The sequence below is a fragment of the Corythoichthys intestinalis genome, chromosome 1 (genome assembly GCF_030265065.1).
Source record: "Corythoichthys intestinalis isolate RoL2023-P3 chromosome 1, ASM3026506v1, whole genome shotgun sequence".
Lineage (NCBI taxonomy): Eukaryota > Metazoa > Chordata > Actinopteri > Syngnathiformes > Syngnathidae > Corythoichthys > Corythoichthys intestinalis.
Genome location: NC_080395.1, coordinates 29827371 through 29853192, shown reverse-complemented (window position 1 = coordinate 29853192; position 25822 = coordinate 29827371). Strand labels below are relative to the sequence as shown.

Sequence of the window (25822 nt, the reverse complement as noted above, 5' to 3'; positions counted from 1 at the left end):
TAGCACCTGACACGTTTCACAAAAAGAGCCTGGAATGGGCACATGCTTAAGCCTGTGTGTGGAGGAAGGGGGTGGGGGGGGGTGTTGCATCACGCATACCTGTCAACCAGAGGCTGTTGGCAATCTTACAAATAGTGACGTATGCCCTTACAAATTGGTGACTAATCTTACAACATTGTCTATAGCGTGCAATATGAAATAAATAAAACTCAAATTTTAAAATAAAATGAATTTATTGGTAATATTGTAACATATAACCTGGTGCAATCAAAGAACAATCAATATCTTCAGCTACATCATGATTACTAAAATTTAACAGTGACTTGTTATAATTGTATGTAGCACTTTTGCCAATTTCAATCATGTCTTGATGGCTGCACTTCATGGCACAGCTTGCAATTCAGTTTGACTTGAAGGTAGTTCGTTAGTGTGTCCAATTATAAATTAAAAAGGTCAATTGAATAAATTAACTTACCGATGCAATCTTCGAGTCAAGGGAACATTTCTTTTGCTAATTCTGAGAAGTGATCAGCAATCGCTGCAGGCAAATTGTGTTCGGCAACAAATTGGCAGAATGAAATCTCCGCTTTTCGCTTTTCATTCTGCAGACTTCATCTTTATGACCACTGTTGTTAAGCTTACTTTTAAAAGTAATTAATTAGGTACAAATTACTTCTCTGTAATTGAGTTATTCAGTAATTGTACTCAATTGGTAATTGAGTTAGTAACTCAGTTACCTGAAGGTAAGAGTAATTAGTTACTTGGCAAAGTAACTGGTGTTACCTTTCATGTGTTTTTTTTTCATTAAAAAAAAAAAAAAAAAACATAGTAACCTTTGCGATATTTGGAAATGTTTTGACTCAACTGTTTAAGTTGCTAAAATTGCTACCGTTTTTGCATTAGTTCCCTTGTGTCTACTTTCGACATGTTAAAGTTTTGAAACTGTTTCATCATTTAAAGATAGATTCAAGTCAATATTTTACCGATTTTGCAGTACCGATTTAGGAGTATCTTAGATCAAAAGTTACTTAAGTTCGCTAGGAAGGTTCACTACAACAGAGCCTTTCTGAGAAGTCCACTGCTTCAAAATGCCGCCTGTTTATTAACGCCGCCATCAGTCATTTCGCATGTAGTTCTATAAGCATTTGATATCTAGGTGTAGATTGTAGGCTGTTGACTACAGTCAGGAAATATTGGAGCCACCTAGCCTAGCATCGCGTTTGCTACGGCGTCAAAACACTCTTCTCTCTCCCTGTCTCTGACTTTTCTCGCGTCACTTAACCAACGTAGTAACGCATAGTAACACACATTGTCTCGTTGTCAAAACGGTGAACAAATCTGAACGGAGAAAAAAAAAAAAGTAATGCATGAAAAACGTACAGGTTTTGAACGTACAGCGTACACATTTAAAAATCAATGCTCATTTGTACAAAGTACGCCGAAACCGTACAACTTGACAGGTATGAGCACGTCACATGAGTGACACGACCAAACACTGCTAAATGCGTTCTAACTACACATACAATAAGAAAATATCACACATTGTGAATCCATGACGGAAAGTATGGCAAATTTTCATCTCGCTCTCGTGTCTTCAGACGACAATTGGCATCCATCTCCTTATGTTTTAGTCTCCCAAGACACGCTATCAGCGCATCATTTTGACGTTGTGTCACGAAAAAAATTGTTAGTTGAAGAAATGTTTTCGTAATCGTCATCGTTTACGAAAACAACACTGCGACCCACGAGGATTACATACTATATTAGGACTGGAAACCTCTTGGTACCTCACGATACAATATGATTTGCGATACAAAGCTCACGATAACGATGCTCTGACGATATGGCGATACAACGATTATCGATACATTGGTCAGGAAATCATTCTAGAATATTCTACAAACAACTAATAAACAGAATAACAAGTGGCTGCTGTGAATTGGAATGAGTTTATCACTAGTAGACGTTCAATCCGTTTGAAGTGAACGAATGTTCATTCGCTGCCACCCTCCCAGTTCAAATAGATTGGGCGTCTATGGCCGTCAGTGGCAGCCAATACCAGGCAATGAGGTAATTTTGGGCTATTTAAGGTCATTTACCTGTTGATTTTCAGTTACTTCCTGTTCATTTTGGGGTATTTTACGGGTCACTTCCTGCTTATTTTGAGTTACAGAACAGAACTTCCTGCTTATTTTGAGTTAGAGAACAGGAAGTGACCTGGGAATGACCCAAATGAATAGGCAGTGACTCAAACTCAACAGGAAATGACCTGTAAATGCCCTGAAAATCGGACAGAATGACTGTGAATGCTCTGGTTTCGAATTAACGAACGTTCCCAGTCTAAATGGATTCGGCGTCGTGCACTGTCAATGCAGCCTTAGAGTTAACTGAGACACTATTTCGGTGGAATATTTTGGTAGCAACTTGTTGGTTCCTTTTTATTTATTTATTTTTAGACATTGACACCTTTTAAAAATGATATCTCGATTCTTGGCATGAGCATATCGATAACCTTTTGTGATACAAAGTATCACAATATATCACCGTTTCGATATTTTGTCACATCCCTATACTGTATTAACATCAAGCTGGTGGTGAGACATCATTAGTGCGATGTGAGAATGCCCATCGGTGCCGAATGGCCTCCTTACCTTCTCTCCTGGCCTCCTCGCAGCTCTCCTTGATCTTCCTGCGGCAGACGGCGGCCAGCGCCACAAGCAGGACTAGCAGGCACACAGCGAGGCCGATGGTCACCCACAGTGCCACAGGGGGGAATGAGATGTTTTGACCTGAAGCAAGGTAAGAGAGTAGGAATTTTAATGGATGGTAGGAGGACGGTAGAAGGTAAAAATATGAGTTACCCTGACTGATGGATCTATTTTAATCAAACTCTTGGACAGTTCTTCTTGCTGTAGTTTGTTTGGTCAGGTGTAAACATAGTAATCAAACTCTAATTATCACCTAATTCATCCACGACTTGACTCTAAACCAAATCTGCAGCTCTGGCATGTCAACTGATGTGACATCCATCTCCCTCAGAAATGAGATTTGATCCCACTTCACTTGATGGTGATAAAATAACAGATAATGTATTCAGACACTCCTTTTTTTAATAAAACGTTATTATCATCCTTTCAATGAATTGGCTTTTTTTTTTTTAAAAAACTTGCCTCAGCATCCCCAAAGAGATGAATTCAATCAATGAATTCACTAGCTTCTTCATTTCACCAAAAAAGTAAAACTTGGCTAAGTTTAGACAGCAAGTCAATTCCGATTTCTTTGCCCAAATGAAACACATATCCGGTTGATTTATGCAGTGTGAACAGTGTAATTCCGATTTTTTTCCAATCCGACCTGGGCTCATTCATATATGGATTAAAATTGTATATCTGTCTGACACCTCTGCATTAGAAAAGTAGATTCATATGAACATGACATATACGCATGAAGTGAAAAAAGAAATCATTTGACTGAAACACTTTTTTTCCTTCATATATTACCACGTCTCAACATTGAGGGGGAAAAAATTGCCGAGGTGGTATTCGAGGTGCTTTGTTCAGTTAAGGTAAATCAACCTCATTCATTGGACGTATATAATCAAGTTTTCAGTGAAAATATATTTAATTTAGTGCTGTCAAATTTATCTCGTTAACGGGCAGTAATTAATTTTTTTAATTAATCACGTTAAAATATTTGACGCAATTAAAGCATGCGTGGAATGACCCGCTCATGCGTTGCCTCAAACAGTTTACAATTACCCCTTTCCCACTGGCCAAAAAACCCGTGTCAACCCACTAACAATCGGCTTTTGGTGGCAGTGGGAAAGGTGCAGCGACCCGCCTCGACCCGTGTCAATCAACCTACCAAGCGACCCGCGTTAAAATTACCTCGGCTCTGATCGTCATGCAGTGTGAAAGCAAAACCCCGGGTCAACAGTCATCACCCTAATCTACGTGGTGACGTCGGCTCTTACGTGATGCGTCATAACAACATGCCAGTCGCCTCCCATTTAACATGCCCCACAACCGTAGTTACGTCGATGCTAACAACAAAGCTAGTAGAAGAAGAAGGATTCACGTCGCCTACGTTGCCTCAGCACAAGCAGAGTGTTGATCCTTTGCCGCATTTCGACCATTTTGAGGGCAGTAAAAAGCATGAAAACAGAACACAAACGGAAAGGAGGCTTCCATAATGCTCTGCATTGTTTACTTCCTTGAACTGAATGAATTCAGTCGCACTTGTCGACGTTGATCTTAGCGTGATGACGTCACGTAACCTTACGCACGGCTGAGGAGGGGTGTGGGGTTACATGGGTGAAAAAAAAAATAAAAAAGACACAACTTTTTTTTGCCAATGGGAAAGGTGCCAAATGCCAATTGCTAGTGGGTTGCATCGGCTTGGACAAAACGAGCGTTGACCCGCTAGTTTCAGTGGGAAAGGGGCATGAGACGCCGTTTTATCACATTGAGAGCGAAAAGGCAGAGAAATGGGAGTGGACACAGGCGTTCATTGGACCGCACCTTTTATTGACTTAAGCTTTGGCAACTCTTTCCCAACAAATATAAGTATTGTGGCGAACGACGTGGGGAAGAATGACAGGAGACGATCTTTGTCTTAACACGCTTAATTGAACTCAACGCAGAACATACTGTATACCATTTGCAGCTACCACTGACAGTCATGGTTGCCCAACTTTCCATCAGGCATTTGGGCGGAACAGTTAGATCGCTATAGTATCATTTAGTGAAAGCACAACACAAATCATATTCCTAGCTCTCACAGCAGACGATCTTTTTCGTAACATGCTTAATTGAACACAACGCAGAACACACTGTATACCATTTGCAGCCACCACTGACAGTCAAGGTTGCCCAACTTCCCATCAAGCATTTGGGCGGAACAGGTAATTCGCTACAGTATCATTTAGTGAAAGCACAACAAAAATAATATTCCTATCGCTTAAAAAAATAATGTTCACAAAAAGAAAAGCGCTCAATGCAAAGAGAACTGGCATTCCCAATCAAAATAGCTATGCAAAATACACATAAAACTTACTCAGACTTTGCCTTGGCTGGATCTGTAACTAATTTAAAACTCGCCATTGACACCATGTGGTGTATTTCAATCACTACCTTACGTAGTTTAAGACACTGTGGAAGAACGGCAGGGAGCCCATGTGACGTCCCGTAACTAAAATGGTAACCCAATAAGAATTTAGAAATGAGGCCACAATCGAACTGGGAAGAGATCACGGGCAAATTGGATTATTTCTAATTGAATAGCTTAACTTTGTTGGTTTATAATAATAGTGCTTAATTAAGAGAAATTAGAAGCGAAACCCAGCAGAGGGCTGTAACAGCACAACAAACCTTCTAATATACAAAAAACTGATAAGAAAGGATTCAACAATAACTGTAACAATCACTAATAGAGGTAGTCCCCGGGTTTTGAACGAGTTGCGTTACTATGCTTGCGACATTGCCTGAATTACAAACCTTCTAATATACAAAAAACTGATAAGAAAGGATTCAACAATAACTGTAACAATCACTAATAGAGGTAGTCCCCGGGTTTCGAACGAGTTGCGTTACTATGCTTGCGACATTGCCTGAATTTCCACGTAAATCAGAATTAACCCTTTATAGCAACACTTTGCAACTTTTCAGTTTGGTCAATTTTAGCAACGCCGCTGGACAAAAATCAATCTCCCTGTATCCTGCAGATGGATTAAACGAGATTTCTGTTTCCAGCAGCTGTGTGATGGATGAATGGTAATAAGATAATGAATGTATGACTGTTAGTGACCGTGTAACTACTCGGTACTGTTTACTCGACTTAAAAAAAAAAAAAAAAAAAAAAAAAAAAAAAAAAAACTACCAGACTCGTAATCGAATCGAATCGTGGGGTGCCTAAGATAGCATACCCCTAGTCACCATTGTTTGAAAAAAAACATGCATGAATGAGTAATGGCGGATTAAGGATTAATTCACAGAAAATACATTTTCTGTCTTGATATCACACGATATCATGTTAAGAGAAAATATTGGCTTGGTAGTAGGCCTGAACGATATTGGAAAAAACGATTGCTGCCATTTTTGGGGGGTTTGCCATATTATATTGCGATATTAAAAAAAAAAAATATATATATATATATATTTTTTTTTTTTAAAGAAATTTTCACTAGATGACTTGAATAGCTGTTTGGAAAGACTTTGGATGACTCTCAATGACCAATGTACAGTGATCCCTTGTTTTTCGCGGTTAATGGGGACCAGAACCCGCCGCGATAAGTGAAAAACCGCGAAGTTGCGCACCCCGCCCCCCAAATTTTTATTTTTTTGTGTGTGGGTGCTCAATGTATTTATTCAGATTTAGCATTGGAAAGAGATACATATAAGGCATGTTTTTTTTCTCACCTTTTCCCCAAAGTATGATTTTAAAAAATGTGTATATACTGTATATATATATATATATATATATATATATATACACACATACATAATGTATATACAGTATATATTAATAAATGGTTTTAAGCACTTCAAATGTAATGTTATATTATGATCAGTTTTAAACATAACTGTCCAACCAAATCATTTTTGAACAAGAATAAAGTACTGTAGTCGAAAAATGCTTGGCTTTATTAAATACTTCTGTTTATCTACCTTAGCTGTGACTCTTGTTGGACATGTAGAAATTACAAACTCCTCATGATCACTTCTGCCATTTAATTTATATGTCTCAAACATCTCCACACACACACATTCATTCATTCCAAAGCGGATTCCTTGCAGAAACTGTCTTACAAGTTAAACGATGATTGACAGCTGCTGCGCTGTGATGTCCGCTTCTTTGGCAAGATCAGAGATACCAGCATCGTTAACTTTGATAAGCAAGTGCTGCAGTGACAGTGAGGTTCAAAGAGCGTGTGAGGCTCTGCGCAGAGCAGAAAACAGGGCATATGTGGATTAAAAAAAATAAAAACTATCGCACGTCGTTGCGATGGGACTATCACGCACGCACAAACGATGTATCGTTCAGGCTTACTTGGTAGGATAAATTTCTTAAAATTGCTGCAAAGGTGTGATGGCGGAGCCCTCCTGTAGGGACCATATTTAGGTCTCTAAACACTATGAAAATAAGTTTGTACAAGCTTGTCACTTGACGGCTGCATTCAGTTTTACTAAATGGGATAAATGGATTTACGTATGTTCAATCTTGATAGCCTATACATCACTTTGTTACAAGTGTGGCACACTGTGCTATAAACTAAGTTTTAAAAGCAAATATCAAAAGTTTGAGTCGAGAAATGATATCTCTCTAGCCAGTGATAATTATGATTTACCAGTTTTGACATCCTAAACCATTAGAATTTTCAAAGCCAATAGACGCATGAGTCAACCTTTTGGTCTTAGTGGTAAGAGCCTCTTTAGAACCAGAGTCCAGATGGCCGATTGCGGTTGTTTCACTCAAACAACATTGGCACAGCATTAAGCAAGCTGGAGCTAACCATCGCCTTCTGCCGTTGAGGTTCTGATGAAGGGCATTTTTGGTGCATTATCTCCAATAGGGATCAGGACACAAACACGATTATGCATATTAACACATAAATTGTGTTTTTAATTAATGCTTTTTCGACACAGCTCTCTTGTAAAATCACATAAAAGTGAGTTACGGTGTCTCAGCAAAGGGCAAACTGATGAGTGGAAGCAAAACAAGAAAAAACATGGTCAGCAGGAAAAAAAAAAAAAACTATATCAGAGACAGACAAATTTCCCCAGAGTATTCAAACCGAACAGAGGGAGAAGAAAAGAAAACACGGAAGCCAGTGAATGGCTATGAGCCTGGCGATAGCACAAACAGGCCTCCTTCAGAGAATACCCGGGCTGGCCAGATAATAACGGAGGGGGGGAGAAAAAAAAATACAGAAAAATCGCTGGCTTTGGAAAGAGGAAATGATGAAGCATCTGCAAAGACTTGGCATGGAGTCTCAAGGCAGCCAGTCAAGGCTTTATACAGTGAAGCCAAGATGGAGGGCAAACAGAGGGGATCCTTCCCGGAGATGAGCCTCCATCAGAAGCGCACCATCTGACGACAGAAAGCAATTGTTCCAGTTCGTCCCTTACAAGACGTAATGAAAGGGCAGTATCATTGACGTAAGAAACTGTACCACATAACATTGCGCAAGCAAATTTAGTACGATAGTGACATGTATTTGTTAAAAAATAAAGTTGTTTCTTATTACGTGTTGTCACTTGTATTGTTAGAAGAACAAACAAATAACAAAATAAATAACTTGCAGTAATATGTTTTGGCTGCTAGGAGTCATAAGTGCTAGGTTAGGGCAGATGATGGTTGCCAAAGAGAGACACACTGACCAATAAGAAGATGACAATTGACCTCTCAGTAAAAATCATAAACATATTGAATCACAACAAAACCCCTGACGACATGGAAAATCAATGAATGAACATTTGACCCCTATGCTTAATCATATTTCGAAAGAAGACCAGAGGTGGGTAGTATCGCGTTACGTGTACTCCTTTATATTTACTTTTACTTTACCTTTACTTTTTAATATAAATGTAATTCTAAGAGTAGTTTCACTTAGCCATACTTTTTACTTTTACTTGAGTAGATTTGTGAAGAAAAAAACGATACTCTTACTACGCTACTTTGGGCTACACAAGAGTGGTTACATTTTTTCTCTTTATTGTACATATTAGATTTATTTAAAAAAAAAAAAAATGCCAGCGATGCCAAGAGTAGCTCTGCCAATTTCACCAATGAAACATCGCAACAATAATCACATGACTCCATTTAGGGTTGGGCATTGAGCACCGATGGGTCCTGGTTCTAACACTCTGATGCTCCTGGAACCGTTCAAATTTTTACATTTCGATGCTATGTTTTGATGTCCTGACCTCCGAGCGGGAAAAAAAAATGCTGCCGAAAACCAGGAAGAAGAAGCCACAAGAAGTGTGTGTTTGTGCATTGCAACTTTATTACAACCATGGACACGGTGTGGCGGCGCTCAAAAGTTTGGCTCGACTTTACAAAAAAAAAAAATTGACCAGTCAGCTCAGTGCAACATTTGCAACACAACTATATCATGCAAAGGTGGCTGCACGACCAATATGATTAAACACCTCCGGCTTCATGGAATACAAGTGCTAAGTGCCAAGCGCTTAGCTGATTGCCGCGTATTTGACAGGCTGCGCCATCAGAACCAGGTAAGTAAAACATTAAATTACATCGGTATTCTGCTGTCCCCGCGACCCCACCCAGGATTAAGCAGTAGATGATGGATGGATGGACGGACAGACGGACGGACGGATGGACGGATGGATGGAGTAGTACGAGAATAAATCGTATTATTACGTCAGGCTACGGTAGATATCACATGTATATAGAACTAGATGTGAAATGACAGACTCGGCAGCGTTAGTAAACAGCCGTCATCTTAAAGCAGTTGACTTCTTAGTCTTTATAGCCTGTATAAGCAGCTACATACTTTACGGAGCGCGATGAGAAGAGAAGTTCATATAATTTTAAAAATCATCGAGAAGTTAAGACAATAATATGCAAGTTTCTAATATGTAAGTAAGTAAGTAAGTAGTATGTATGTAAATTTTCTAATATGCAAGTAACTATGCAAGTTTCTGACCCTGCCTTTTTTTTTTTTTTTTTGACCATGCCTCTGAAAGAATCGGAATCGTTCGGAACCAGAATTGAAACGTGGAATCCGAACCGGAATCAATCAATTTGAGACGATGCCCAACCCTAACTCCATTATACCAATCAGATGCAAGCTTGCCGCTCTATGGTCACGCAAGCCTGTTCAATTACGTGACGTCTTTAAAGCACCATTAAAAAATTAAGCATATGATCCTTTTAATTTCATAATAGTAATCATTAAGGAACTATTCACGATTCAAACAAGGAACTGTTTTCTCCAATAGAGGGCACTCATGCTCTTTTGACGAATAATGCTTTATTTCTGTCATTTTTTTTCTCAGCGAAATTCAGTGATTTTTTTTTTTTTCTTCTTTTTTTGTATTTCTTTTGCTTAATGTAGTTATGTAATGGGTTATCATGCAGTTCATATAGATAACTTTGTGTTGAGGAAAAAAAATCCCCTTCTCTAAAAAAAAAAAAAAAAAAAATGTAAGCAGTTACTCACAATGTTACTCATTACTTGAGTATTCTTTCCGCGAAATACTTTTTACTTTTACTTGAATACATTTTTTCGATGACTAATTTTACTCTTCAGTACTCTTACTTAAGCAAAATTTTGGGCTACTCTACCCACCTCTGAAGACAACCAACTCAAACTTTGAACAAATTCTAATAAAAATCAGTAAAACCAACATCACAAATGTCTAATTGATATAAATAAATAAATCACATTTATTTGCCTGTATTAAAGATTATTTCCTTTTGGAGGGAGACCACAGGTCCCACCAAAATGGATCCTCCTGTCAATAACAGCAGATTATATTTGTCCTGGGTGTTGTTGCTGCAGAGTGAATGAAATCTGTTCAAGTCACTGGTGTCAATTTGATGAAGCTTTGTAAACGCCAGCCCACCAAGACTGATGATACAGGAGCTTACTGTCCACCAAGCCCTCCATTCTTTATTACTTAAAGGATGACCGCCTAAGAGCCTCATTGTCTCTGCAGAGAAATGCGCATGGAAGCGGAATAATCACAATAGTATATCTCCAAGTCGCATAAGTATGACACACACACACGCACACATCGTACACACAGATGTCTCACTTTTCTTCAAAGACTGAAGATGATCTTGTGCTCCTCGGATTCTGCCGTCTTTCTCATTCCCTTTTATTTTCACACTTTCTTGGCCACATTCTCCCTCCCTCAAGGCGGACTGATAAAGACAAATGCCACAGTCGGCTATCATTGCCACGTCGGGGCCCAAAGGGCCGCAAGATCATATTTTTCTTCTTCTCTTGTTTGATGATGTGATTCTGTTTTCTTCAGAAATAGATTTGTCTCTAATGGCTTTGTTTACCTAGCCTCTATTCCCTTCTGTGCAAGGGAATGGATGGAGTGCCTTGGACATTACCTGCTGCTGCAGCTTTTATATGCACTTGCACCAAACAAGCTTCCCTTTATAGGTGTGTATCTCTAAATAGTTTGAGATGTGTGAGAGGAAAACGTACATTAAAAATATGTTTTATCCATCTGTCTGTTTAATTACAGGACAACTACATAAAACCCAGCTGAAAATTGGATCTGAGAAAAAGATGTTGCCATATGGGTAAAGGTAGAGAAAATATTAATCTCCCATGATCACATTTCCAGTGCTTGCATCATCATCATCATGATTAAAATGACATTCAAGGGACATCTTTAAATTCTTAACTCACAGGACTACACAATCCTTCCATCCATTTTCTATGGCTTGAGCATTGGTCCTTATTTATAATAGCTGGTGAGCTGCAGAACCCATTCAAGCTAATTTTAGGACGGTACACGAACTGAAGTTTCACTATAGGTCTTGCTAAGTAATGTGCATACATTAAAGACATTTTCGAGAACAAAAAAATATAAAGCTCTGACTTTATTTTAAAATGACAGTATCCTGCTATCAGAACATAATGCGAATGTCAAGCTGAGCTTCAAGACGGAATAAAACAAAGATGTGAACAATGGTAATTATAGCCTGAGAATTATGTTTCATGCATTATTAAAACCATTGGATTCTCATAAGTGGCCAGACAGCTTTGTTTCAACTACCTCAAAGCTGGATGCACAACAGCTATCGAACAGTCTTTCAGCAGAATCTTTATTGGAGTATTATTTAACAAGTACCCAAACACTAGTAGCACATCGACATCTCAACAGGAATACATTTCTTAAGTCGATGTCTATGTAATCGGTAAAGGAGCTAATTTTAAGAAGGCTCAGTAAAGTTATTCCATCATTATCAAACCCAATGCAATACTCTAAAACTAAACACATGTTGGAACTAAATACAAATACACTTCTTTTTTCGAACGCCCACTAACTTAATGCTTATATACAGTACATGGAGGGTAAGGTACATAGTTAGACACTGAAGAAACAAAGGCGCTCAGTGCTTACACTGTATTGTGCATATTTTGGATCTTTTCTGGCTATCTCAATGGAAACCCCAGGAGAAAAATGATATTTAAATATCGAGATAGAATATAAATATAAGTAGAGTAAATGTTTTGCTGTTATATATTGTATCATTTTGGGTTGGTCAATTATAAATTTTGCAAGGCAAAAAGCTCAACTGACAAAAAATACGACCACCACTGGTATATGTTTGATGTTTCTATGAACCAAAACAAATGCGACTTTTTAAGTGTTTTTTTTTTTTTTTTTTATGACAATCAGAAACACAAAAAGTCCCACATAAAAAAACAAAAAAAAAAAACCTCATGGCCTCCCCAAAACTGGCATTCTGGCTTAAAATGGCAATTTAGTCATACCAGCCATTGTGTCCAGGAATTTTCTACGCTTGCACTAATGTATTAATGTCCCAGGAGTGTCAACAATACATATATACCCCCCCCACACACACACACACACACACACACAGATCTCTCACCGATTTACACTTTGAAATTTGTGGTTTCAGTTATTTGCATATTTTTGCATTGTGTCATTTCATCGAAGTGCACAGGTGTTTTTTCATCATCATCATCATCGTCAGTCAAGGATGGAGCCGCTGGAGTCTAATGTAAGTGTTATCTTATTTAAAAATGTTAAGATATATGCATGTATACATGTAAAAGTACTTGTTTTAATTATTATTAAATTATTATTAATTATTATTATATACTGCAATACATACATATTATAAATATATGGCAAAAAACATTTAGGTGACTTGAAGTTCCTCTCTGAGGCCCCCAATTTGGCCAAATTTCAAAACTGCCCTGAATGCATGTGTTATACATCATTGGAAAGCTTAAAATCACAATTTTTGGGGGGAAGAAAATTTCTGAAAATGAGGACATAAAAAAAAAAAAAAAAAAAAAAAAAAAAAAAAAAAAAAAAAAAAAAAAAAGATAAGAAAAATTTAACCTCTAAACCCTAACTGGAGGTGACAGCATGAGGGAGCATAATTAAAGACACCATGACTTTAATGAGATATTATTGTGAATTTACCTTGTTTTAATCCAAAAACTCAGTGTAGCATGTATCACCGAGTGTCAAGACACAGCTGTGTATGTCCCCAGCCAGACTTTGTAGGGATTTTGTGGGTGAAACACGACAAGGGTCGCGATGCAGAAATCGCAGAAATCAAGGAGTCAAGGACTTTCCTATATTTACCCTTTTAAACTTTTTTTTACATGTTTTCTTTGTTTGGATGGATTATTTATCCAGTGGCGCCCCAGGGGGTGGCAAGGGGTGGCCACAGCCCCCCCCTATAAATTTGTTGCCACCCCACTGGCCACCCCACTTGCCAGTATATCGTTATATTGCTGTAGCATCAGTTATGCATTTCATCCATTCACGTGTCCTTAAGTCTTTCTGATAGTTTTCCCCTGACCTTTTTACTGCAATAATATAAACGAAAACCTAAAATTATGGCTTTTAGTTTTGGTGTGCCACCCCAAGATTTTAAGTGGACCCATCTGGCCACCAAAATGAAAAATTTCTGGAGGCGCCACTGTATTTATCATCTAAGATATCGGGAAAAAGCACCAGTAACAAAAAAAAAAAAAAAAAAAAAATCAATTAAGCTATAGTTATGAGGTCGATATCCGTGACCTTTTTACAGACAATATTTTTTTCCATTGTTAAAAAGTTTAAAATATGCGAGTGAATAATTTTTAAGTCATTTTTTTAACTAAATATTAGACATCAATTAATGATTCTAAGCTGAAAACGACAGACATTTCGAATAATAAATTTAATTACTTACCTTCTTTCACTGGCTGGGTTGAAAAAAAAAAGCAGTTGCACGGTGTCTTTAAACGGGGGTCTCCAGGGTAAAACGGACAAATTAAAAATAGTTCAGGGGCTGAATGCGCCATGAAACTGCTATGACAGCATATAGACATATTGTTCTATCAAACACAAGTTCTTGTGACTTAATATACAGCAGTTTATTTTAAAGAGGGGTGCAAGAGCAGAAACTGCTTTTTCAGCCTTGTCTGTGTTTTCCGCCATATGTATATATCACAATTATTACATTTGTAGTGCTTAAAAAACATAAAAATATACATATATGTAAATAGTCCCCCCCTCTACTTTGTGGATTTTCGATTTTCGCGTGGGGGCATGGGGTTTGCTGTAAATTAGGGATCACGGTAAATTTCTGAGAATTTTAATTATTATTCTACATACGAAGTTAATTCATTCCAGGATGTTGTTTGGAAGTCAAAATGATCGTATGTCGAGCAGGATTTTCCCATAAGAATACATTATAATTCAATTCGTTCCACAGCCCCAAAAAAACTACACAAAATTCTTAATAAATACTGATGCTACTATTGCAAATATCAATTACAAAGAGCAAAACAAATAAATTATGAATATAAAACGGAATAATAATATAATAATAGCAATCATTATAACAATACCTGTCATAATGTAACAAATCAGGTTTTAATGTGGCGAATGTGTTTGCATGGTGTACCTGAACGCATCGCGTGGCTGACTTGACAGAGTGAACGTTTTTACTTTCATTTTGTTTACTAACTGCGGGGGACACTAGGCGTGTTGTGTTGCACAAGTTGATGGAATAAATTATTAGAAACCTGACGAAGCTGGCGATTTCTTTGGCGATGTTACCACAATAATAATTGCCAGTTGCCACCTTAACTTATTAAAACTTGCAAACGTAGGAAGACCGCCAAGATAGACCGTCTACGGATGTATAGTTGAGCCATATCATGGATGCGCACCCCACGCTCATATAGTTCTATCATATCCATCATATCCATCTTCGTTTCTACAGTAAGCATTACCTTTTTCCTTTTTTTCACCACCTGCACTAACATTGTTGGAATCCATGTTGATTTCTTTCACAAGAAAACCTGCTGTACGTCCGTCTTGCGGGAAAACAAACAAACTGCGGCGCTTTCATAAATCAGCGTATTTCAGAGCATGTCGTCGAATGTAGAAACAAATGGTGAGTCAAATTTTGCGTCGGATGTCGAAAATATCGTGTGTCGAAGCGATCGTATGTCAAAGTACCAATGTATTTTTTTTTTTTTAATTCATTTTAAAATTTCCAAATGCTGGTTTTATGTTTACAGATTTTTAAAAATGTTCAAACAACACTACATAGAGTAAACCACATGAGCTTCACAAAGAAATTCATTGGATGCAAGAATGTATTGTTAATGTTGTTGTTTGTTATGGTGAGCACAACCGCAGTTTATCTTATTTTGTCAGCTGGATTACAGGTGCTGCATTGCCTTTGGGTGTTTTGTATTTTAAAAGGCCACAGCAGACAGCTATGTTAAAAATAGATGTTTAACAGGACCAGGCAACAGTATGATAAAATGGTACTTCCTTATGGTGCCTCTATCATCGGCAGTGAGACATAAGCCCTCCTTACTCCCAGGAAGACACTAGTGGGGACCCACAAGGGGCCATTTCAGGTATTGTTTAGGCTTCAGTAAAAGCTAGTGCCACAATTTCCAGGCATTTTTTAATAGCCTGGGTGTTTTCTCTTACAACTTTAGTGGAATAAAGTGGACCAAAGATGCCCTTGCCTGTCATCTTCGATGTGCCGCGGGATGACGATGGGGATCAAAGCTGTTTTCATACTGACTGTCAGTTCAGCGATACCTGCCCAGAAGAAGCGTTGCCTCTAAAACTACGACCAAAGGGGAACCATGTCCCTCGACAGAGCGATGCCTTCTGGCTAAAGAACAGCCTAAAGGCTCATTGTCGACAGGCTGACTAAAAAGAAAGTGTCAATTAGGGGTTTGACTTGAATGGCATGCTGAACAACTTGATGTTATTTAAGTTAAAACAAAAAAAGAAGGCGACAGAGGTTTTGATCAGTTGCTAAGTTCAGAGCCCAGCTAAAATGTCTAGGAGAGAACAACCTGGGTTAAACTCTATAGTTGTTGATAACATTTGGATTTGGCCCAAAATTCTAAAACAGACTGAAGAAACCAACCATCAGTATACATGCTGAATAGCGTTAGCAACGCATTAACACTCTGTTGGTTATTTTGATTGTTGTGGAATATTTTTTTTTTCCCAAACAGGACTGAACGGTGGCTGGTAAGTGTCAGGCAATTTGCAAATTCCAAACGCTGTGCAAAAGAAAAATACATGAATGCCTGTAGCTGAAACGTAAACACGTCTAACACAAAGACAAAATGACCACAACGGAAGTAGCAGACTTACAACTGAAGTAAACTTACTACATAGGCAGACTTAAAACCGTGGATAAACTTTCGTAGAACTCACTTTGGGGCCATATCTACTCAGAAGTAGTCATTCAGTAGAGATTGTTGTATGACATTTGCTTGGTACACCAGACTCACCGCTGTTCCAGCTATTGAGTCTGGCCACCATTCAGCGGATACAATTTCCAGGGCGGAGCAAGCCACAGCAAACAGACAGCGGAGTGGACCAATCAGCGAGGGGCAGACGTGACGTTAGTAAAACGACGAGGGCAGGACGAGGGACTTGCGCGCGGAAGTAATGATACGAGGAGAGTGGAGTTTATTCAACATGGCTAGCGCGAGGCAGACGGTTGTCAATGACTCGTGTCGATGTGTTTTTGGTAATTTAAAACTGATTTTACCGTGGATTGGAACATATTCTCGGCTCTCCTGTTCACCATCTGTGTTGTTGTGGAGACGACTTTCGACGCGCAAGAGTGACGTTGCTCGGTAAGGACACGTTACGCAAATAAACTAATCTGATTTGTTGATTGATTTTGTACCTGCTCGAGAGGCCGTTAATGGGCTGGGTCCCAGACCTTTCTCTCATTGTTTGAAAAATACAGGGGAAACAGTCTGGCCGTGCCAGGCAAGTATGACATTAGACATTAACCAGGGGTTAGTTTGTGCCGGATCCTGCCGGAACAAGACCCGGCGCCGCTTGATTTTGGCCTTCCTGTATTCCGGGACATATTTGGGCAGATCCGGCACGTCTCGTGTATAGAAAATAATAAAATGTGGACCGGCGATTTCCGTGGCTCGTTCGTCATCGCTCCTACGTTCTTCCTTCAGGGAGGTGGTGCAGTGTATAAAAACACAGAGACGCCTCGGATGACTGTTGCATGGAGGCTTTTATTAATTAAACAAAACCAGCGGGGAACAATCAGCCAGTCAAAACCGCGCTCCAGCGCGACTCTCCTTTATGGTCCCTCTCTCTCCCCCTTACGCTCGGCCACTTTTTCTTCTACGCCAAATTGGCAATGCCGGTCACATTGAAACGGGACAGTGGCCCCGTGGGGATGCCGGTAACAATGTTGTTTATATGATTTTAACATCATTTGAAAGAGTCGGAGATTTGTTGATGCACTGAAAAGCTGGACCAACAAATCACGCCCCTGACGTAAAAAAAAAAGGCCAGGATCAAACGGACAGGGTGCAGCATGAGGCTAGCGCCACAGCAGCTAGCCAGGTTCACGGACAGCCAGCTACCGTGGCACCAGCTGGTGAGGTTCAGCGCCACCCGGAGTGGGGACCAGCTACAGCGCACTAGGTGGACCACCAACAGCCGGAGCAAAAGGCCAGTACCCTTATGGGAAATTTGGGTTTGGGCTGCACAATTTGTAAGGCGGCAGGAACTTTGGGGCCACAGAAGACGGGGGGGGGGGGGACTCGCAAATGAATGGGTTTGTGTTATTTATTGCAATCTCTGATTTTTGTTATGTTTTACAAGTTAAACCTGTTGAGAAACTAATTGCGGACCGTGTACTGTAAGATCCACCTGTGGTTGTGTGCGCAATTGCCCGTGCTGTGCAGACATTTTATACATTATACACATACAACATGTATACCATGAATATTATCTGATATTGAGGATTGTAAATCCCACAGCATGGCAAGTGGGCATTTGCGGTTTTCAGCACCATTTTCTGCGTATGTTCCGGGACCTCTGTCCGTCTCGTCATCCCTACGCTGTCATATGTACTTTGCGTTCTGGCACCTTATGATTTAGAAATCAAGCACTGACATCATTCAATAGATAATTGTTGCTATCACGTTGACCACTAGCGTTAGCCAGTCACACGTAAGTGTGTGCTTAGGCCTGCTGTAGGCCTTATTAAAAATAAAAGTAGTAATCCAAAAAATGTACTCAAGTACAAGTCCTAAAGTATTCGATGAACAAAACTACTCAAGTACTGAGTAGCTCCTTAAAATGTCTGATTTATGTCATTTATAAGAACTATTGTTATAATATAACCAATCAGATGATCATAATAGGCCAAAACTCTGGTTTGAAAACAGAGTTTGAAATCCACACATTTTATTATTTTTGACGGTAGCCTTCTATCTTAAGTACTTATTTTTTCACGGCTTTTTTTTAAGACGCCACTTGCTGTGATATGTTAGAACACTGTGTGTGGTCATGTCACTGTATTGTTACGTCTGATAAGTATGATAAAGTCATGTGATTATTATTGCGACATATAATTAGTGAAACTGGGTGAGCCACTGTGGTAGCGAAAACAAAGTCAAGAGGGGAAAAAAAGTAGTGAACGTAAGAATAGCGTTTGTTCGAAACAAATCTACTAAAGTAAATGCAAAAAGTATGCCGAGGTAAAACTATTCTTCAAAGTACATTTTTCTCCAAAAGTTACTCCAATAAATGTAATGGCGTAAATGTAAAGTGTTACTACCCACCTGAAAAGGCAGATATGCCACAAAGTGAGGTCTACCAAAGCATATCTAAAGTTGTAAATATGCTTCTATAGTAAGTGATAGACTTCACTATCAGATGGCGGGAAACGGGGCGCGAGCCGTTCCCTAGGAGGCCTACTTTCAAAAACTTAAAATTCCAAAAATTTTTTTGAAAACCAAGCCGCTAGCGACCTAAAGCCAAAACAGGCACCTCCTTTCGGCATATATGAGTCTCCATGAGCAGCGGCATCAAAAAATTCAAAGTCATTCCCAAATAAAATCCCCATTAACTATTTTTATGTATAACAAAACTTAAAATGACTATAAAATGTTACGCTAGATGCACAAAAATCACTGAATGCAGAGATGATCCCCTACATTTTCAGTATCAATAGCAATATTTAACATATCATATATAACATATCAAGTTTTTGCCCGAAACAGCAACTTTTTTAATTTCCTTTTTTTTTTTTTTTTTTTTTTTTTTTTTTTAAATTTAGTGCAATTTTGGCGTTTTAAACAGCTAATAAATCGCTTAATTTTCACATCAGAAATTTAATATTTGAGGAAAGCATGCAGAATCATCTTAATTTTACTCAACAAAAGCAAAATTTGCCTCAGCACATCTTGCCGGTGTTCTGTAAAATTTTACGCCCTTATGAAATCAGCTTTGTGGCGGTGTAGAAGTACTTGTTGTGTGCAGGCACATGGCAGGAATTGTCTTAGGAGAATTTTTCTTCATGTGCGTCCATGATCAAACGAACGTTAACATTCCTTTCTTTGTAGAAAATTTGTATTATTTACTTTGGAACCGCTGCATTCGCGGCCATTTATAACATTACTCACTTGCGCAGAACCGTTAATGTGCTGAATCTGGGGTACAAAATCTGACAGAACACCGCTATCCAGCCGTTGTTGTTTTTAGATTGAAATGTTACATAAAAAAAAAACAAGTAAGAGTCGAATTTGTTTTTTGTATGGACGCAGAAATGTCTAGATTACTGTATTGGCCCTGATTATAAGACAACCCCCCCTCTTTTTCAAGACTCAAGTTTGAAAAAATACTTTTTAAAGACCAAATTAATTTTTATACAGAAAGTAATTACATTACATCTGAAACACATGATTATAACAATATATTTCAGAGAAAAAGCATGTTATTTTTGCCTCATTCAAATCTTAATATCTGAAAATTTAATTATGTAAACTTAAGTGCAATCACCTTCGTAAATAAATGGATTCTGGTTTTTGAAATGTAAATAAACCAATCTATTGTGATAAAACAACAAAATTGCAATAACTGCATAAACCATCAAAGTGAAGTCTAACTAACTGTAGTCTTGCAACAAATCTGAAAAAGAAAACATTGCAATAAAATAATGCAAACTGGTTAAACTAGTAGCTGAGATCTGTGATGACAGAACATCGCTTCAATGATATCTGGCGCCATCCAGTGTCGTGAATGGGGAGACTAGCTGAGATCTGTCATAACGGAACATCGCTTCAATGATATCTGGCATCATCTAGCGTCATGAATGGGTATAATGTCTAGACCGCGAATATAAAACGACTCCTCTTTTTCAATCTTATTTCAATGCAAAAAAAACACCGTCTTATATTCCGGCCAATACGATACTAGTTTTTTGCCAAAAAACGGCCAGTTGACCGAAAATTACCTGATTATTTGAATGTAAAGTAACTTTAAATTCAACGTGGCGGCCCTCACAAAACAAAGAGCTTACTAAATTGAAAATTCTTGTAAGTAAATGAGTAAATCCCAGAATTTCTATAGATATGAACGTAAAACAGTCTGCATTCTTGGTTAAAAGCGGAAAAAAAAAAAAAAAGGCAGTTATCATTCATTTTACGTAAATATTTCAAGCTAATTTTACACATTTTTCCCCCCATTCTTTTCATTTTGTGCATGCATTGTGCTATTTTATAGAACAATTACCTTGAATCCTTGACCAAATCACTCAAGAGACACTCTTGCCTACTTGTCTGCACTAAAACTTTCCATCCTGTTTCCACCTAAATTCGGCATTAGAACGCTTCGTGTGTTTGAGTTTATCGCATGATAGTGAAGTCTATGAGTAAGTCTAGGTCTAATGAATATGTTGTGGTCATTTTGCATTTGTGTTGCTGTTGTTTGCACTCGTGTTGCAGCTCCTGCTGGTTTTTTTCTTCTTCTCCGCCAAAGTGTGTGGTTCTTCAAGACCTTCGCAAGGTGGTGAAATTTACAGGAAATTACTAGGAAATAAGCAGACTCATATTTGATGCAGAGAAAAACTCAAGGGGTGTTCACGTCTTTATGTCTAGCATTTGAGAGTGCTTCAGTGTCGTGATAGAAAAAGACTGTAGCCATGTGGATGATGAGCTGAGGTTGGTCGTAATAAGTGCACTGAGGGAAGAGACAGACGTCTGTTATTACCTGTTAACTGCTGCTTATACTTGAATGAAAAATGCATTGCATTGAAATGTTACTTAAAAATATGACTGCATAAATACTTTTCTTCTGTTTTTATCACCGAGAAGAAGACATACAATACATCCATTCATTCAATCAACACAGTGGGAACAAGATAGAACAGTAAAGTGAATGAGATATAAAACTCAGTGAGACACAACAAGAGCTCGCACTTAAATCACAATGACCTAACACTGGGGTTGTGATTGATGTGTACCACCTCAAAAAGTAGTGGCTTGCCAACACAGTGATTTAAACTTCTTCATCAAAGTCCTGTGCGGTAAAAAGAGCGGCAGAACAATAAAAATATATAAATAAATAAAAGCCGACAGCTTTTGTGATGGAAAGCAGACTGAATGAAAAACACGGGGATGAATATAAGGACAAATGATGTTGACTGATTCTCAGCTGTAGTTTGGTGTTAACCTTAAAACTGTTCATCAAATCCAGAAAAGCCCTTTCCATTAAACCCAAGTATAGAAAGCTTGTAAGTGCACAGTGGCTGTTTTTCCAATTATTCAAGGGACACCTACATCGTTTGGAGAGTGAAAGACTACAAGGTGACTTATAGAGGAGGAAAAGAATTGGCAAACTGAGATGGATGGTAACTGTTTTCCATCCTCCTTTTTTTGCATTTCAACACATTGCCTCTTTAGTAAGATGCGAGTTCACTGTCTTATCGACATTCCGAGAAGTGTTGCGCTTATCGCGAGGAAACCCAAAAGCCCAATTACTAATGCGATCTACGTGACATTATTGCCAGTCTCTCAAAGACCCTTGGCTTGTGGCAAAAATAAAATGCATGTGATGAGAACACACCCACATTAATCCCACTCATTTAAATCATTGGCACTATTCACAGTGCTAGACGTCCAATCTATTTTGACTAGGAGAGGGTGGCAGCAACTGAGCACTGGCACCGAAGGATCGCTGTGAGCCCTCCTGTCAAAATGGACTGGATGTCTATCGTTAACAATGGTAGGCAATAAGTTAAAATTTATTAAATAATAATAATTAAAAAAAAAAAATAAAGCGCTATTGGGGGCCATAACTAGTGTATTATATTTAATTGATTTTTTTTAATTAATTGATCTATTCATATATATAATATTAAGAATATAATAATGAGTAATAATAATAAGACAAATGATACAATGATGATTGAGACCTAGCATCCACATACGTGGAAATAACATTTTATGTCATGCACTCCACACTTGTGTACCAAAAGTTAATCCAGGTAGTCCCCAGGTTACGAACGAGTTCCATTCCTACGCTGATGACGTAACCCGAATTTCTGCGTAAATCAGAATTAACCTTTTAAGTACCTCTAAATACCCTCCAAATCTCAAAATAACTATCTCGAAACATGTTTTTATACATCATTGTCAGTGTTGTCAGTTTCTTGAAAAATAATTTAATTACTGATTACTCCTCAAAAAAGTAATCTAGTTACTTTACTGATTACTTTTTTATCAAAGTAACTTCCAGGTAGTCCCCAGGGTGCGAACGAGTTCTGTTCCTATGCTGGCGAAGTAACCCGAATTTCTGCGTAAATCAGAATTAACCTTTTAAGTACCCCTAAATACCCTCCAAATCTCAAAATAACTATCTCTAAACATGTTTTTATACGTCATTGTCAGTGTTGTCAGTTTCTTGAAAAATAATATAATTACTGATTACTCTTCAAAAAAGTAATCTAGTTACTTTATTGATTACTTTATTATCAAAGTAACTAAGTTACTTAAAAAGTAATTTATCAGTTACTTTTTACCAATTTTTCTCACTTTGCCGCCTCAACATAAGAATGACAACAGAAAAATGTCATCGGATGTAATTGACTTTCCGATAATTGAATTTAAAGGGGAGGATCAGAATTGTCACATAAGGCTTAATCTTTGAGTTAGCGGAGGTTTAATTAGTCAATGGAGTTGATTTCAACCACCATTAACTCGCACTAGCTTAGCCACTCCTACTAACAAATGAATTGCACAGTGCAATAAACATAAAGGTGGGGGCAGGCGCGGATGCGCGCGCACAACCCGGAAGTGCAGCGTATATACACGTGATCAATTTGGCCGCAAAACATAACGGCAACTAAGCACTCTACACTCAATCTGACTTACAGCACATCCCAAAGATACTAAACGAACACGTCACTGCATAAATGTGCAACACCTATATGATGTAAACAATACTTGCCAACTTGGAGCAATGACTACCCATTGTTGAAACGGCAAAGCTATGAAACGGCCGCACATGTTGGGGGTCCAAAATAAAAGCATACGTTACAAAACAAAAGTCAACATTATATCAAATACACATTTCCCCAAAGGGCAGAAGAGTCATATTAAGGAAATAAAGTAAAAAATATGATACTGTGAAGTACAATAAGGTAAAGTCGAAATCACGTAAGTCGGGTACTGTACGTCATAACCCGGGGACTACCAGTACAGTGGTACCTCGACATACGAACGCATCGACATGCGATCCTTTCGACATACGACGTAAAATTTGACTCGTCATTTGTCTCGACATATGACGACATGCTCGAAATATGACAATTTATAACAGCGTCACAATTTTATTGTTTTCCCGCAAGACGGCAGCACGGAGGATTTTCTTGGGAGAGAAATCGACATGGGTCCCAAGAGTGTTAGTGCAGGTGGTGAAAAAGGAAAAAGGTGATGCTTACTATTGAAATGAAGATAGAAATGATAGAAAAATATGAGCGTGGTATGCGCGTCAGTGAAGTGACTCGACAAAACGGCCTGCATACTGTATGTCTACCATCTCGACGGTCCTCCTCCGACCTCTATTCGCCAGTCTTTATAAGTTAAGGTGACAGTTATTATTATTGTAACATCAGCAAGGAAGACGCCAGCTTTGTCAGGTTTTTAATCATTTCAGAACTCGTGCAACACAACAACACGGCTTCTGTCCGCCGTAGCCGACGCCAACAACAACAGAACATTAAAAGAGAAAGTAAAAACTTCTCACTCTTCCACACTTCTCTCATCAGTCACATTGTTTGTTCAGGAACAGCATGCAAAACACAACTGCCACATTTGAACCCAATTTGTCACATTATTATTACTATTTGATTATTTTTATATTATTATTATTATTATTATTATTACGATTTGTATTAATAATTTATTTGGTTTGCTATGTGTAATTGCTATTTGTAATTGTACCTGCAGTATTTACGAAGGATTTAGCGTAGGTTTTTGAGCTGTGGAACAAATTAATCAAATTATAATGTATTCTTATGGGAAAATCCCGCTCGACATACCACTATTTCGATTTACAAACCAGGTCCTGGAAAAAAATTATATGTAGAGGAACCACTGTATTGTGGCCTACATGTCCCAAGACATGATGTGAACGTAAATGGATGCAAGGTTTTTATGGGGTTAAGTGTATTTTTCTTTTATTATTACCGTAATATTTCTTTTAAATTTTAATTACCAAAAATAGTGACTGGCTCTATCCAAGATTAAATGGTAATAACTGTGCACCAGCCAGGTGTTTGTTTTTAAAGGTGCTCTATATTTTTTCTTTTTTCTTTTCTATAAACGGGGGTTCTTTCAAAGTCTGCTGGCGGTGGTTGGTGAAGGCATTGAGAAGCTGGGTAAAGGAACACGGACTATCGACTTGTCGTATGAGGGGGGGGAAAAATACACTTTTATCCTTAATAGTCTTTTTTTTTTTGTTTGGTATTTTAATCAGATAAATTGTAACATGAAGTTCTAATGATACCCCATAAGCAGTTTAGTAAATGAACACCTCTGGCCACAATTTGCAGAAATATGGTTTCATTTTACCAATGCAAAGGATTATTAATTATGAGGTTGTATAGTAAGGTCATCTACCCTAGAGACACACATTAATGATCCACAGGTGAATAATTTCAGTCAGACAATGGTCAAACCCTACAGGCTGGCTCTCATTAACATGCAGACAGAACTGGAGAGTGAAGGTGTAAGACATTAGTTTTGAATACTGTTGCCGTCTTATGAGAAGTCTTCATGTGTATGGCTCTTCTATGATTTTTCTTTTATATTTAATACTTTGATAACTCCATGTTTTTAAGATGGCAGCATGGTGAAAGGCTGATTAGCACTCCTGCGTCACAGTTCTAAAATACATATTTGGATTTGTAAAGTATGGTAAGCCTATTTTTAGCCCATTAAAATCCATCATTTTTCTTATTTTTTAAGTGTTGCAGTTCTTAAGAAATGGCATCAACATGAAAGAACTAGGCAGAGTCGACCCGACAATATCACGCGAGTGGTAACAGAGGTGGGATGCCGTTGCGAGAGTCTAAAACAGTGGTGTGAAGTTTAACACCTTGAACACACTACTGCCGGTGTGACGTGTAGAAAGCAGTTGTACCTGTAACTGCAAGTGCTGCTCCTGGTGTAATCTATTTTCTGATTGACGAAGAAAGACCAGTCAGCTCAGCGCAACATTTGCAACACAACTATATCATGCAAAGGTGGCTGCACAATCAATTATGCACAACC

General features: G+C 38.3%; 1 protein-coding gene across 2 annotated transcripts in view; it reads right to left on the bottom strand.

The window, feature by feature from the left end:
* The window catches only part of cd276 (CD276 molecule), a 218394-nt gene that overhangs the window by 74528 nt on the left and 118044 nt on the right, over positions 1-25822 (bottom strand). For both annotated transcript variants that reach the window (XM_057819777.1, XM_057819855.1), the window contains exon 5: positions 2652-2789. In XM_057819777.1, coding sequence (XP_057675760.1) covers positions 2652-2789 — 138 coding nt within the window. The remainder of the gene's footprint in view (positions 1-2651; positions 2790-25822) is intronic.